Source organism: Triturus cristatus, chromosome 10 (assembly GCF_964204655.1).
Source record: "Triturus cristatus chromosome 10, aTriCri1.1, whole genome shotgun sequence".
Lineage (NCBI taxonomy): Eukaryota > Metazoa > Chordata > Amphibia > Caudata > Salamandridae > Triturus > Triturus cristatus.
In genome coordinates, this window is record NC_140593.1 from 221,565,796 (window position 1) to 221,581,493 (window position 15,698).

The 15,698-nt window shown below is 44.3% G+C and overlaps 1 protein-coding gene across 1 annotated transcript in view; it reads left to right on the plus strand.

The window, feature by feature from the left end:
- Positions 1 to 14,319, plus strand: part of CASD1 (CAS1 domain sialic acid O acetyltransferase 1) — a 224,404-nt gene extending 210,085 nt beyond the window's left edge. The window contains exons 17-18 of the mRNA XM_085630840.1: positions 4,569 to 4,661; positions 13,383 to 14,319. Of these exons, the coding sequence (XP_085486966.1) occupies positions 4,569 to 4,661; positions 13,383 to 13,649 (360 nt within the window). The 3' untranslated portion in view covers positions 13,650 to 14,319. The remainder of the gene's footprint in view (positions 1 to 4,568; positions 4,662 to 13,382) is intronic.
- The last annotated feature ends 1,379 nt before the right edge of the window (positions 14,320 to 15,698 follow it).

The following is a 15,698-nucleotide window of genomic DNA, read 5'->3' on the forward strand; positions in this document are numbered from 1 at the left end:
AGTGTCTCTGATGGAGGGAGTCGAGAGGTACCAGGAGTTGATCGGCGCTAGACGCCCAGCTATGGGCTCGCCCTCCTCAAGACCACACTGTATGGGTGAGTGGTCAGAAATCCCCCTAGCCCGATGTTGTATGTATCTGTCGGTGGGAAGGTGGTGCGCTAGCCTCAACACATGCGGGACATACTGCAATGCGGTCCAGAAAAATAAGTGTATTGGAGTTCAGATGGGTGCAGGCTCCTCAAAATATCTACCAGGCCCATCGCGCCCAGGAAGCCATGGATCCACCTGCGGGAAGGCGGCAAGGTCATCTGGGGCAACTGCTTGAGGGAGTCAGAGACAATGGAATTAAAATCGCCCCGATCAACAATCTGCCTTCCGGGAGACCAAGAAGGAGATCCCCAAGATTTACAAAGGCCTGAGTGTACAATCCCAGTTGTATATAGACCGAGACAAGATTAAGTGTGCGCCCTTCCCATGTCCCAGAAAGGGCTACAAATCTACTCAATGCATCAGTGCGAACCAATTCAACAGTCAGGGGGAACGATTTTTGGACCAATATACCCACACCCCGGGGAACCAGAGCTGAAGGCCGAGTGGGCCGCCAGCTGGAAACCCCAGCGTGACAAGGCCTTGCATGCATTCAAGTGTGTGGGTCTTTTGCAGAAGAACAACATCAGGGGAGTGTCGCTTTAAAAATTGGAGAACCACACCTCTCTTAATCTTATCCCCCAGGCCGTTGACATTCCACAGTAGTAACTTAAGCTCCTGCCTATGCATCGTGCCCATAACTCCATCTCAGGGATATCTGCAATTTTGGAGAGGACCACCCAGAAAGGATCCTGAGGGGAAACATTCCCGTATACTTTGGTCCCTTCATCAATGAATAGAACAAAAACATGGAACCTGCATCCGCCTCTGTCAGAGGGCAGTTAAATATGTCATGCCTACACAACAAATAATACAAAATGAAACAAACCCCCCCCCCCAATCCCCCCACGAGCACGAGACACACTCACCGGAACCCCCCCCCCCCCCCCCCCCCTCCCTGCTTGGCGGTGTCAAGGTCTCCCGCCCACCCAAACTAGCAGAGTCCCTATCGCCCCTTAAAAACTTGTGGGTGCGTGTAACCAACTGAGCACCCGTCACTGAACAATTAACAACTGAGAATCACAATTTGCAAATGCAAATAGTCCGGAGGCACCTGTCAACCCCACTACATACTGTGTGACCAGAACAATAAAAACTGGTGTTTAAGGAAAGTCACAGTGAGTCTATTATGAAAATGAGACCCCAATGGATACAGTACACCTATCAGTACCAAGGACTGCCACACCCAAGAAGGGCCGATGCCCGACCCATCCAGCTGTCAGTGAACAAGCCCACCACCCAAGAGAAAAAGACATACAGACCAGCTATTCGGATCCACCCATTGCCACTTCATGCTCTTCAGGCAGGGCACCCCCGCCGCAACCCCCGGCACCGTCCTCCAGTCTTGCTCGCCGAATGTGATTATTTTTCTGGCCTGCCGTGCGCCATCCATCCAACCAGTCCCAGGCCTCCTCGGGAGTGGTGGAAAAACCAGGCTTTCCCCTCAGACACCACCATGAGTTTGGCCGGGAAGTGCTTTTTTTTTTTTAACATCCAGGAATCTGCGTCCTTGGCGCTGCACCTTGAGGGTGAAATCTGGGAAAAAGGTGATACGGCTGTTCTGATACTCCACCGGAGGCGCCGATCGAGCATACTGCAGGATGACATCCCGGTGCCGGAGTTGAAAATCCTAGCCAGCATGGGCCACGGGGGGGGGCCCCGGGCTTCGGCCGCCCACCCGGCACTCGGTGCGCCCTTTCAACGGAAAAGAAGTTGGAGAGCCCTTTCGGTTTTAGATGGGTGTGAGATGGGTGGTGATTAATTCTTCCACAAACAGGTCAGCCGACGGTCCCTCCGCCCGTTACAGCACTCCCAAAATGCTGACGTTATTATGCCGAGAGCGTCCCTTATAGTCGTCAAGTTGTGCTTCCAGTGTGGGTCTGCATATCGTCCATCCTGCACTGAAGCTCGGATGTATCCTCGACCAGAGCGCTGGTTTTGATCTTGACGTCCTTTAGGCGCGAGTTCATCGAGCGCATGTCCGCCCGGATAAGAGAGAACTCCGAGGATACAGAGTCGAAGCTTGATTCCAATGACGTGCGTACTGTTGTAATAGCTTCGAGAACCTCCTGTAGCATCGGCTCCTTCTTCCTCTCACCGGGCAGTGACTTACCCTGTGCGGTGGATCCCCCCCTTCGGGCTTGTGCCAGGGCCTCCGTCCCACACAAATTTTGGACGGCCGCCCTGGAGCCGCGACCTCCGGCCATGGCACAATCTGTTCCCGCCACGCGGCCGCAGTGGGGATAGGGCAGGGTCGTCCTGCACAGATGGGGGTCTGGTAAAATCGCCAGTCGTGCCTCACCAGCAAGGGCCCGACCCAGAACCACGGGGCAGATGACGCAGGTAGGTGGGCCCCAGTAGCGGGCTCAGCGGCGTCCCTCCCGGGGGCCATGTGCCACTCCCCACACCAATCCGCAAGGCAGTCGGGGCGTTCCTCCGATATGGTCTGGTGCCCTACCGGCCCACAGGATCAACGGGGCCCAGCACCCTCTTTCAGCTGCACACCACAGTCCACTCGAAGCCCAAGGCGGCCTCAATGGTGACAGAGTCTCTGTGGTGAGACGAAGTCCCAGCTTCCGTGGCACACAGCCGCGGACGCCTCGAATAAGGAGCAGTCGCTGGACAGGGCTGAGATCAGCTGGGGGGAGCACTGTGTGAAGCTCAGAGGCCACAGAGCCCAAGGATGGGGGAGGGGGGCCGAGTCGCCGTGCTCATCATCAAGTCCACCCACAGTGACCCAAACGGGACCTCCTAACTGCCACAGGCCAGAGTAGGCAGTGTCTGGATCCCCTCACCAGCAGCACAAGGCAGGTTGTGGCCCCCGATATCGTGCACCCACACAGCCGAGGGCGTCCCAGCGGCTGGAGGCAATCCTGGATTTCGCACTGCAATTACTCCCCTCCAGACTCTGGTCACGGGTGCTGAGCCCAGGTCTTTTTTCAGGGCCCCCAGGCAGATGGCATTCAAGCGTCGCACCGCTGGGAGAAAAAGACACGGCCCGATCGCAAGGCCAGAGCCGCGGGTCCCCTCACAGAGCACCCCGCACAACACGGTAGGCGGCTCCTCCCCTCGGCTGCGATGTGCGCCAGCGGGCCGATCAGCCGGTCGGACTTCTCCGGGAACCTTTGATTCAGTGTGAGCTCCTGGTCCCTCAGTGTGGAATTTACTCAGCTGCCTGATCTTTGTAATGCAGATTTTTGTCTGGACGGGCGCGCTCAGACGGAGCCACCTCAGAAAGCGGCCATTTCTCTCGGCGGTTGGCCACGCCTCCAACACAGTTTTCAACTGTGGAACCATATCTCTTTAAAAACAAAAACAAAAAAAAACAACTTTCCCGTAGACATTTGTTTTTCCTTTTTACCTAAATAATCTTTTTTTTTAAAGCGATGTAGTGTTCACATTGTTTTCCAGATTGCAAAGGTCATGTGCTCAATAAGTACGTATTTCTAGAAAACCTACCCAAGCACTCTTCTCAATAAAACTAAACAAATCTAGCTACATTGAGTATATAAACAATCTGTGAAACTTTTTTGGGTTAATGTTTAGAACTAAAGTATTTTTAATATTTCATCGGAACAAAAATATGTTTGATTTTCATCAATTACCTATACTTACCTAAACCTACTTGCTTATGATGCATTGGGAATATACCATATAAATCGATGTTCATTTTGATAACTGACTTTCACTGATACTTTTGTTTTACATGTGCATAGATGTGGTTCATTGAGGGTGCATGAGGAGTATCAGCCGTACATTAGTGACACGGTGAAGGTTGCTGGTGAGTGGTACAGGGCAAATCGAGAAGCAGTTAGGGGGTCGACCTCTAGCACATCAGCACAGAATGGCCAAACCATACTGTAAAAGTAGGGTGGCACAGAAATTGCAGCGGTGTAGCTTTGATAAGACCATTGCAGGGAAATCAGTCATGAAAAATAAAATTGTTGTTAGATAATGTTTTATTTAGCTAGATGCATACCACATGGACAGGTTTTGAAATTAAAATCATCCTTTGACGTGTCTACCTTAGAGTGTGTGTGTGTGTGTGTGTGTGTGTGTGTGTGTGTGTGTGTGTGTGTGTGTGTGTGTGTGTGTGTGTGTGTGTGTGTGTGTGTGTGTGTGTGTGTGTGTGTGTGTGTGTGTGTGTGTGTGTGTGTGTGTGTGTGTGTGTGTGTGTGTGTGTGTGTGTGTGTGTGTGTGTGTGTGTGTGTGTGTGTGTGTGTATGGGTGTGTATGTATATATGTGTGGCGTGTGTGTGTGATTGGTAAACTCACTTTCTTAGTGTAGGAATTGTGATTTGGAACCTAAAACCCTGTATTTTGCATGCTTTTGTCTGACAGATAATGCTTTCATATTTGCAGTAAATATGAATTGTATCAGATTTGTTTAAAATAAATGCAATTATTTTTTCCCCTTGTAGATCTTAGCTTTTGTCCTGATAAGAAATATTCCTGGATATGCACGCTCCGTATATAGTACGTTTTTCGCGTGGTTTGGCAAAATTTCTTTGGAAGTAAGTATAAGCTATATCTCGTGCACAAATGCTATTTGGTTCGTAGATTTCAGTTTTCCTCAGCCTAAAATGTACATGCATCATCATATGGGTTAGATTAAAAGAAGCAATTCTAAAATTTGCGGTACAAGAAAATCATCATAGTGTTGGATAATAATTACAATCTTTGCAAAAAATAAGAGCAAGTTCGTTAACAAGCAAGAAAATAAAAACAAAAGTGCAAAGTACTACATTTCAAGCATTATTTGCATGCTTCTGAATCACCCAGTAGCCCCATGTGGGATAATATATATATAGTCGACAAACACATATATATCTGTGTGTTTGTTGAAGCGCTTCACGTACACATATATGTATATATAGGGTTTTTTTAACTGCAAAAAAAGAAACTTTAAAGTGACATTATATAGTTAGATATGGTAATAAGATCTTATGTTAAAAAAAAGAAACTCGAAATTGAAACGAAGATTAAAGCAATGTAGTTAGGTGTTCAAATGAGATGAAAAACAACCACTTGAAAAGTTAAAAAAAAAACACTGAAATTCACCAGTATCATAAACATTTCAAAACTCCTTTCCCAGGGCTATTCTGAATTTTTTGTAGAGCAACAATTCATTTTTCCTTGGAAACTGTTCCATAATAGAAGTGCTGTGGACTGTCTGAAGTTGAATTTGCGTAGACACAGGCACTTCCTCTCTGCTGTTCCATATATTGTCCATTCATATAGGCTACATCTTGTAGGCTTTCTTCATTTCCTTCTTCGTATCAAACTGATGCAATGTTATATGGCTCATTCTCATCATTAAAACACAGCAAAATGCCTACTCATTGAAAATGTACCAGGCATATCGGGGATAATAAATGAGGGTATGTGGTACTGGTGGCTTATTGCATGTTCTGATTTCAGATGACCTAAACACCTGATAAAAAATATATCAGAAGACAGCAGCAGGTTGGCAGAAGTCTTGCTACTCACAACAGCACCAGTCAGTTTTGTTAAAGTAGGGTCGGAAGACTCAAGAGGCTCCTTTATTTGTAGGCCTACTTTCTAATACTATTACACTCGGGGAAACATGATCAGTTTTTACCGCATAATTGTTTTCTGTAAATTGAAGCTGTATTCAAAAGATGAAAATGACCCTTGTATTTTGAGCAATTACAAGTACAATTTGACATCTGTGACTTTATTTGAAGTACTTAAAATATTTATTTTAGTATTTTCATCTACCTCTTCATGACATTTTGTTCATGGTGATGCCTGTCTTATTAGAAAGAATGCTAATGCTTCTTCCCCGTATAACAGTAAGTTACTCCTTAGTGTTTTGTCAGTTATGAAACAAAATCAGAATGGTAGGCGTTCATATTCCTGGTAACCTATGAGGCTACTTCTTTTCTGCTTAAAATGGAAAAGCAAGCTTGGGCTAATGTGTGAGGTTCCTGTTCCTTTCGGAGCCTGGCAGCCTCCCATGGGTGGGGCTGGGCCTCTCCTTGTATTTTGGTCATCAGATCAATGTTGGCAGCCACTATCTCTAAAGCAGGCAATGTTAGTTTTTCAAATTGTGTAAAGCTGCACATCGATCCCCCGGGAGCCCTAAAAAAAGGCACATTTTAGTAGAAAGCCTAATTGCTCTGCGGGCATTTTGATGGCAGCAAGTTGCCACAGCCCCTGGGCACTCTCTACAGCTCTGGCAGTCTTGCTTCTTCCTCCTCAGACCAGCAGCTTAGTTGCAGGGTGTAGGAAGCTGGTTATTAATATGGTGGACCAAAAAGAGAGACACTGTGTGAAGAGTCGAGGCAAACCCCAATTGGTTTACAGAGCGACAAATGCTACCCAAATGCTCTCTTTTGTGGTAGTTTAGGCAAGCAGTTAGGCATATCAGAGGGTAGTGCTAAGCATTTGTTGACACACAAACAAGCAGTAAATAAGAAAAACACTCGAATATATTCGAGACCAGGTTAGAAAAAAAGCATTTTTATCTAAATTTTGATACCAAGAACTTTGATAGCAAGCAAGTATTTTTTTAAATATTGATTTTAGCAGGCAAGTAAAATGTTCACTTATATGCATCCCTACGCACAATGCGTTCCTACAGGAGAAAAGGCATGTATAGTATACAGTTGTGTGCTCGGTTTCTGGGGTCTCCTTCAGGACTTGGGGTCGTAGGGGCTAATGTTCAATGCACTGTGGCACCCGGTTGCAGAGGTGCTTGTCACATTGGTAGCTGTGCTTGCGACGCCAGTAAAGAGAATGGGGGACACCTAGAACCTGGTGGCAGACTATAGATTCTTGTAGCGTGGCTGTGTGCAATAGTTGGAGCCCACAGTGTCTACTTTTCCTTGCACCACAGGAAGACCACTCCCAACAGAAGTCCACAGATTATCCTTCCTTCAGAATCTCCAGCAAATCTACTCTACACTGGTCATGGGGGTGTAGGGGAGGTTGGGTCACCAGCCCTGTAGAGTTCACAAGGTCAACAATACAAATTGAGTTGGGTGCTCCTCTAAACTCCTGGCAGAGGGGATTGTCCATCCTTTGGTCCTTCCCAGCCTGAGAAAGGACCTAGGATAGAGGTAGAGATTCCAATAACTGATGATGCCTCGAGTCAGTTGTGTAATACTACATCATCTCTCCATCTCTTTGTCTCTCACAGAGACAGCATGGTACCTGTCCCACCCTTGGAAGCATTGTAGTTACGTGCACAAATGGCAGCTCATACCAAAACTGGAGCACACCTTTCTATTCTATAATCACTACATTTCTAGGTCTGCCTGTTCCCTCCAAGGGACCCAGTCCTGAGAAGCAGAAACAAAAGTCTGTGCCTCTTCATCACTAAGTCCTTGAGGCATTCTTCCCACTACTTAGCAGATCTTCCTGCTCTATCCTATTATTCTAGCTGAAGTTTCTTACTGCCCCTGAAATGGGCCTGTTCTTTGTGACCTTTGATCTTCCATATGGTGTATCACAGTAATTAGCTTAGCCAGCCAGTTCATAGCGAACGTTTCATTAATGGTTGACTCCGGAAAATAAGCATATTCATAATGATTATTAGGAAGCCTTGGTGTGTCAAAAATTACCTGAGATCTGGATTTTGTGCCAAGGAATATAGGTAAACGTCAGCAAGTCTGAGTATCGTGTTATATTATGTTCTAAAGCTACAGTTTAAACATATTATATACATAAAGTGCACAAAGCGAAAAAACTACAACAAATAGATACATCTTAAGCAAGTGAAATAGTACAGTTGATTTTAGACCCTGAGTTGAATTTAAAATGGCCCACATCCTCCATAGTATTGTGAGGTGAATAATTACCGGGATGGTGCTGTGCTTTTCAAAATATAGTTTTTCACGCCAAAGGTGGTTTTTCCACTGATGTTCACAGATGCTTGGTGCCATAGAACCCAATTCCTTCTTGCTTCTTTTGTTTCTTTGTGTCTCTTGTACCACAAACAAGTCTTTTCATTTTTGAACAGTCTCTTTCCCTCTTCTTGGAGGACTCACTTGCAATGACAGACATAATGGGATAGCATCTTGTTTTAACCATTGCTGCGCACAGTCAAACATTATGGAAAAATACTGCCCATGGGTGCTCTTTCATGAGATTGATCTTAAGTTGCTTCAAAGAAACGCCGCCCTCCCCCCCCCCCCACCCCCACCCCAACAAAGGAACACCCCCTAAGTCAAAGAACTGTTTATATAGCTCAAGTTACTAAATATTCACAGTGGCCCCTTTGCTGCTATCAACTTGGTCTATTTTGTCCTGTCACTGGTATCTGGTGACCGGACAAAATAGATCACGTTGTAGATGCACCATGGTATTCTATTGCCATGTGCCTGTCTTACATACATGATTGGTGGTTATGTGGGCTACTGCACATATGCATTCTTCTAATATGGGAAACGGCCTTAACCACAACTATGCCTTAACCACCCATGTTCGTGGTTAAGGTATATGCGCGGTCTAGTTGCTGCTTCTGCTGGGCAGAAGAGCAGGAAGAGGAAGGATCGGGATGAGGAAGAAAGGTAAGAGAGGGTTTTAGGGGGTGGGGGTAGTTTGTAAGCTGTGTGGGGTAGTTTTCAGGGCTGGGAGGGGGTCAGGATAGGTTACAGGTACGATGGGAGGTCGGGAGTTTTAGGGCTCGGGGGAGGTGGGGTAGATTAATTGTGTTGGGAGTAGTTTTGGGGGTGGGTGGATCGTGATCGTTTTTGGGGTGGGGGTTGGGGTAGTTGGGGTAGTTTTCAGGGCTGTGGGGGGCGCGAGTTTTAGGGCTCATGGCAGGGGACACGAAAGGGGCAGTTTTCAGGTGGCGGGGGCAGTTGGGAGTTTTAGGGTTCAGGACAAGGTACAGAGTTGGGGTAGATTATTTGGGTTGGGGGATGTTTTGGAGTTGTGGTAGTTTTCAAGGCTGGGATGGTGAGTTTTAGGCTCAGGGCAGGGGACAGGAAAGTGTCAGTTTTAAGGCTGAGGGGGCAGTTGGGATGGGCGGGGCAGGTGGGGTTAGGTTTTGGGGGGTGGGGGATTGTGTTGGGACTCAGTGAGGGGGCTGCGGTCGGTTTAGTTTTAGGGAGGCTGAGTTGTAGGGCTCAGGATAAGGGACTGGATCTGGCAGTTTTCAGGTCGATGAGGGCAGTGGGCTTACTCTAGACCGCATTTATACCAGAGCGGCTGAGCACACACCTAGAAAACACAAGAAGATTCCATAGGTGATTTAACCCCCAACAACAGGATGTGTGTGCGAGAGGGAATATATAGCGGCAAATGATGCCTCTCATACCTCTCTATATGTATAGTTGGTAGGCAGAGTGAGAGATGCTATACCAGTGAGAATGAAGGCACACCAATCAAATATGTTATTTGGAGTAAGTGTAGTGATGCATGCAGAGCCAGTGGATGGTCATTTGTAACTACATTGTTAGGGGATATTCTATATTATTACCATAGTAGTGGGAGATGGGTGTGTGTCTTCTGGGCCTACATACTCTAAGTCTCAGCTGCTCCTGCTCTTGACCGATGCAAGAAGATTATGCTCTAGTACTGGTGGAGTACCGGTCAGAACAGAATTTATGCGCAAAGCCTGTAACATTCCGTCTGTTGCCATTGTTGGGGGAATGGAGAGGCAGCCCCCCTCAAGGCTCCATATGGTATGAGTTATGCCTCCTGCCTTACTCAACGCTGGTAATAAATAGCATTGTGCACCCTATGGATCTGCTTATAGACTGTGTATCACTGACAAGCACACAGTTGCATACTGAGCAATGGCTCTGCCTCACATGCACACATCTGCTCCAATTCCCCGCCATATTTTGCAGCGCCCACAACGTGCTCCATAGAGGCCGTGAGAGCACAGGCTGCCCGGTAGGTTTGTCCACCTCTATGACGATTCTCTTCTTTTAAAGAAGCAACCTAAGTTGAAAGGGTAGAAGAAAACGGACAGATTTTACCACTTTGAAGTACATAAACTGGGTGTCCCGATTTAGGAACCAACAAGTAGTCCAAAATGATTCTAGTTGGCACAGGTTTTCACCTTTGGAAATCTTAGAAGCGGAAAAAACTCATCCTTAGCACAAAAAGAAGTTTGCCCTATCGAGATCCTTTTTGCGTCGTGTATCGGTGACCCACAATGCCCTCTTTCTTCTCAGAAATGCCTCTTCTATCCCCTCTTAAAAAAAAAAAAAAAACGTACATAAATTTGATCGGTTCATAGGTTTAAAAAACCCCTTCTGATTTACCCTTATGGTCTGGCATGTGTTTCTCTGTGCTTGCCTTCTTCCTCCATAGCGCTGTTTTCTCTCCCCTCGGCCAAGATGCTTTGTGTGACAGAGTAAGGCTTTCCTGCCCGAAGCTCTGATCCGACGCTCTGCTCCTGCCGCTAAACAGGCCGCTGTTCTTCTCAATACCAAACGTCTTCTTGGTCATTGACTCACTTTACTTAATGCAATCCGTATACGGTTTACAGTTGAGAATGTTTCTCATTCATTTCACTGCTTAAAAAATGATGTTCCAAATGTCTAATTTACCAGTGCTCTCTATGAATCCTGTAGATCGCTCTATAGTTTTATTGGTTAAGTACAATTTCTCTGTATTTTGTTTTAAGAGGTATCGTCAAAACTTTGTAAAAGAGCATATCACCCTTATTTTCTTGAAATGTCTACATTTTATACTAACCCATTGTAAAACCCATGTCCATACCCCTACAAACTCTGTCTGGTGTCGTCTTGTTAACCTATACCTGTTAAAGTGCTCTGTGTAGAGTTGGATGAACAGAATGCACGCTAGTGACCATTGTACTTGTGTTACTAACCACAATGTCAAGCATTGTGCCATCAGAGTTTCTAATATGTGTGAAAAGTTGTCTGCATATTTATTCATATTTTGCAGAGTCGGAGTTAGGGACTGTCTAGTCACGGTTGACTCCATTAGTACAAAGGATGAGCCAGTTATTGTTTTACTAACACCTTTGGCCAAATTTGTTGATTTTTCAAAAAAATATTGTCCCCATTTGATGACTGAATAAAGCTAGGTGAAACAAATGTGTCCTCCTAAGGTCCACAGCTGGAGTTTGGAAAGCTTTGTGCAGATACATATCCATCCCTAACCCCAGCCCCCCCACCCTCCCACCACCACCGCCACCAACTAGCAGCGGGCTCCACCAGTGACATCATCGCAGATGGACTAGCAAATTCACTCCATGCAATACTCTGCTGAAGCCACATAGGAGCCTCCATCTGGCAGCTCCTGGGATAACATGTTGGCAAAGCCCGGGTGTGCAAAAACATCGAAGACACTACTGCGAGAAGCAAGCCCTTGGGTATAACAAGCATTTGCAATGCAATAGGTCTCGCATTAACGTGACTTTAAGCTATTGACATTGTAAATGACAATGCCTTTTATTTATGTTCTAAAAACTTTAAAAAAAAAAAAAAAGGCATTGTCATTCGCAATGTCAATACCTCAAACTCATGTAAATGCGAGACCTATCGCATTGCAAATGTTGTTTTCCTCTTTTTTTCAGAGTTTTATGTAGCGCAAACTCGACCCTAAGGTATCAGAGTGCTTTAGATGAGCAATTGCATTACGGACGGACACATACATTTTTTTTAGACACTGGGAGATTAGGTGATTTGCCCAGAATCACAGGATGTTGAGCGTTGTTGCAGAGACTTGAGCCCGGTTCCCCAGATTCAAGGTTGACCGCCCTAGCCGTTTGGCCACATCCTCCCCAACATTAATGTGCATTGTACTCTTAGTCCATTGGCTCTTTTCTATCACCAAGACTCTCAGTCCGACCCCTCTGTCATTAATGTGTCCGTTCACACCAATTGGTTTATTAGGTCTAAGTTGATAAGATAGTGCCCCTTGACCTATTGATTACAATACACATGGCAAGGTCATTGGGTTAACCCTCTTCAACCTTTGACATATTTGAATCCACTTGTTTCAGTTGCAGATATTGTCCATCACATCTTAAAGAGCTGAGATGTATATTTTCTTTTCAACTCATGCTGTTGGCTACTTGATGTATCATTCTGTCACCTAAGGAATGCGTCTACTGCAATTTCCAAGGGGCTTTTTTATATATACAAAATGCATTCAGCCATCATACATTTGCTCATTTAGTTAATTATTTCAGGCATGAATTGAATACAGAAAGCAATGCTTTTATGTTTTACACTATCACAGGCACTACCAGTACCAGTATCGCCACCACCAATACCTCGCCAACAATACCACTTCCAATGCTACTGATATAATTACCAGTAATTCTACCAAGAACAATAAATACCATCACAAAAAACAGTACCCCACCACAAATTATTGAGAAAAGCCAGTATCTGTTCAATGTGCTATCACAGAAAACATTTCTACATTCCTATGTTTGAATGCATTGCTATATTAAGCCAAGACTTATTGACTTTCTCAATCCCAATACTTGTTCTATAAAGAACTGGCTATGGTTAGCAACGCATAAGAGCAGAGGCATGTGACGTATGCCCTGAGCATGCAAGTATTGTACCATTGTGCAAGTGCCCCGTATTCAATTAGTTATAGCAGCAGTTTGCTGTCCCACAGCTAGGTGGCAGTGATTACCACATTTGATAATGAGAGAGCGCACACGGATGGGCAATAGTCAGCATAAATGCAACTTTATCACTGATGCTTTCCAGTTCAACACCTACATTTAATCATCAAAGACACATTTTTATATGCATTTATTTTCTTATACATTTATCATGTATATTGAGGTTATATGGAAGGCTGTAACTTACAGTACTCCACATTCTTTTTCAAGCACCTTGCATTGAACAACTGCTCTAAAACTGAAATGTATTTTGTCCAGCGAATGCTTAACCTATTTTAGGCTGATCTCTTGAAGATCCTGTTATCTTTCATCCTCCCTTTATTTTTGAGACGTGAAAATCTTCCCACGCATACAAACACCTGGACAATTATGAACAATGATGAGAAAATAGAAATATTCATCAACATTGTAGCTTCCATTCTCTACAAACCTTACCTCCATCCCCTCACTACCAGTTGTCCTAAACATTCTTTATTATCAAGGATTATAAAATGCTCACAAAGCAATTATTCACTCTGTCTTGAATTACAACAGTTGTTTATTTTACTTAAGACTTAATATGGCAATATCAAATGTTTTGATGATTGTAGTAAGATTCCTGAAGTTGATGATTTACTGTCTTTTTGTTTTTGTATTGCAGTTGTTTATTTGCCAATATCACATATGGCTAGCAGCTGATACAAAAGGGATCTTGGTGCTGATTCCAGGAAATCCTATGTTGAACATTATCGTCAGCACTTTCATTTTTGTATGCGTGGCACATGAAATTTCGCAAATCACAAATGATCTTGCACAAATTGTGGTTCCTAAGGAAAACTCTGCTCTTATCAAGAGACTACTTGGAATAGGTGGATTTTTGGCTCTCCTCCTGTTGTTATCATCAATTCAAAAACAATTGAAATCGTAGGAGATTCAATCCACGCATCTACACAGCAGGCATCCCAGTGAAGAAATAAGTGAAGGACATTAATTATATGATCTACAACACATCACACTCAGAGAGCTATATGAAGACTATTGAATCTGTAAATATAGATGTGTAAATATGTCAGATGAGGACTTATTTAATGGAATTGATGAACAGCAAGAGCATTGTTCAAAACTGAGACTTCTTGTTTTCTATTGAATTCATATTACAGTTTACATATTCCTTTTCCAAAGTATGTATGAAGGCAACCTGTTTCATCTATAGATAGTTTACCATTGTGGTGGGGGATACTTTATAATATATTTAAAGAATGCTCCATTTTAGGTGTATTTATCATCTGAGAAGATTTTGAGGAGCAGACTGGATGTGCAATCGTGTTTACTAGACTTCAAGGCATCTACAAATGTAATATTTCTATTTTTATGGTAATTTGGGCATTATTGTAATTTAAGGTTTATTTATCTTGTCGTATTTTATTAATGTTCCTGGTGTGAGACGCAAGGTTAAATATAAAAATGTGTGTATGCGTTTGTATGCGTGAACTATAGTATGAATAAAAGCGAAATGATGTTTTTACTTTGAGCTACTTATGCCCACTAGTAACTTCATCAGCAAACCCAAGTGGGTTGATAAAATCTCTGCCAGCTCATTTGGGCATAATGTATTTTTTTCATGTGCATTTTTGGAGCTAGTGTATGACCATTGATGACTGAAAATGATGTGTGATTTCTCTTGTGATATATATATATATATATATATATATATATATATCTACACACACATATATATATATATATATATATATATATCAGTCATGTTGAAGCAATTTAATCATTTGCATCAGCCAATAAAACACTTTTGCTCACATTCTCAAAAGTGATTTATTGCATTCTTGCTGCAGACAGCATTTCAAGCATTACTACATGGAGTGGGCTTTTGGTCAGCCCTTGCTTATGAATGAAATATTTTCTTGTCTAGCTAAGTTCCCTTCTCCTTATGAGAGGACTTTCTTCCTTATACTTGTTTTCTAACCCCACCATGACCGCAGCTATCCCTCCCGGATATAATATTCTTAGGAAAGTCCCTCCTTTATCTACTGGGCGGTGAGTAGCTATCATTTTTAAGCAAGAATACACCTGTAAAACTATTTCCCATGGGGAGCTGGTAGACTCTTAATGCCTTGGCTTTCACTGTTCGTTATCAGATCGCCATCCTTGGCGGGTGCCCTGATATACAGGCCCCCTGTTCCTGCAGGCGCTTTCCTGAAATCCATTAACGAGGCAATCTCCCCCCAGGTGCTCAGATACTGTCACTTTCTGGTGTTAGGTGATCTCAATATCCATCTGGATAAAACCACTGTGCCCGAGGTAATCTCCCTTACCAAGTCCCTTGCAGTCTTTAACCTGGCCACTTATGTCTCCCACCCTACGCACAGTAAGGGCCACACCCTCGACCACATTTTCTCCAATTCAGAGCTCGAGGTGAATCTGCCCCTACCATTGGTGTGGTCGGATCATTACCTTATCAGTTACAAGGTTTCTAGGTCAGGGAGGGGCCGTCAGACCCCTGCCAAGAAATGGGTAAGTATTCGAAGACCTTTCCATCGAGTCTCTCCATCTGCTTTAGGGGAGGCGTTGGAAACCACCACCCCCCGGTTATCAGGCGATCCTGAGAGATGCACTCCAACTCGAGCCCTTAGTGCAGCACAACACTTATGCGTAAGCCCCTATCACCACACGTAGTCCCAAGAAAGCCAGACTTTCAACTCCATGGTATAACGAGCTACTGAGAAGTAGCAAAAGCACCTGCAAATGCCTAGAAGAAAATGGTGTAAAAATTGTAATTCTGACGATAAACTGGTCTTGAAGGCCCATTATACAAAATTCCTTGATGCCAAAAAAGCTATCTGAAAGTTAAGAGTCGTCCAGCAACAAAGGCAAGAAGATCTTTAAAATCGTGAAAAACCCTTCACCGCCCCGTCATCTGTCACTAGGGTTTTACCCCTCTCTCCCAAATGGACTAATCAAC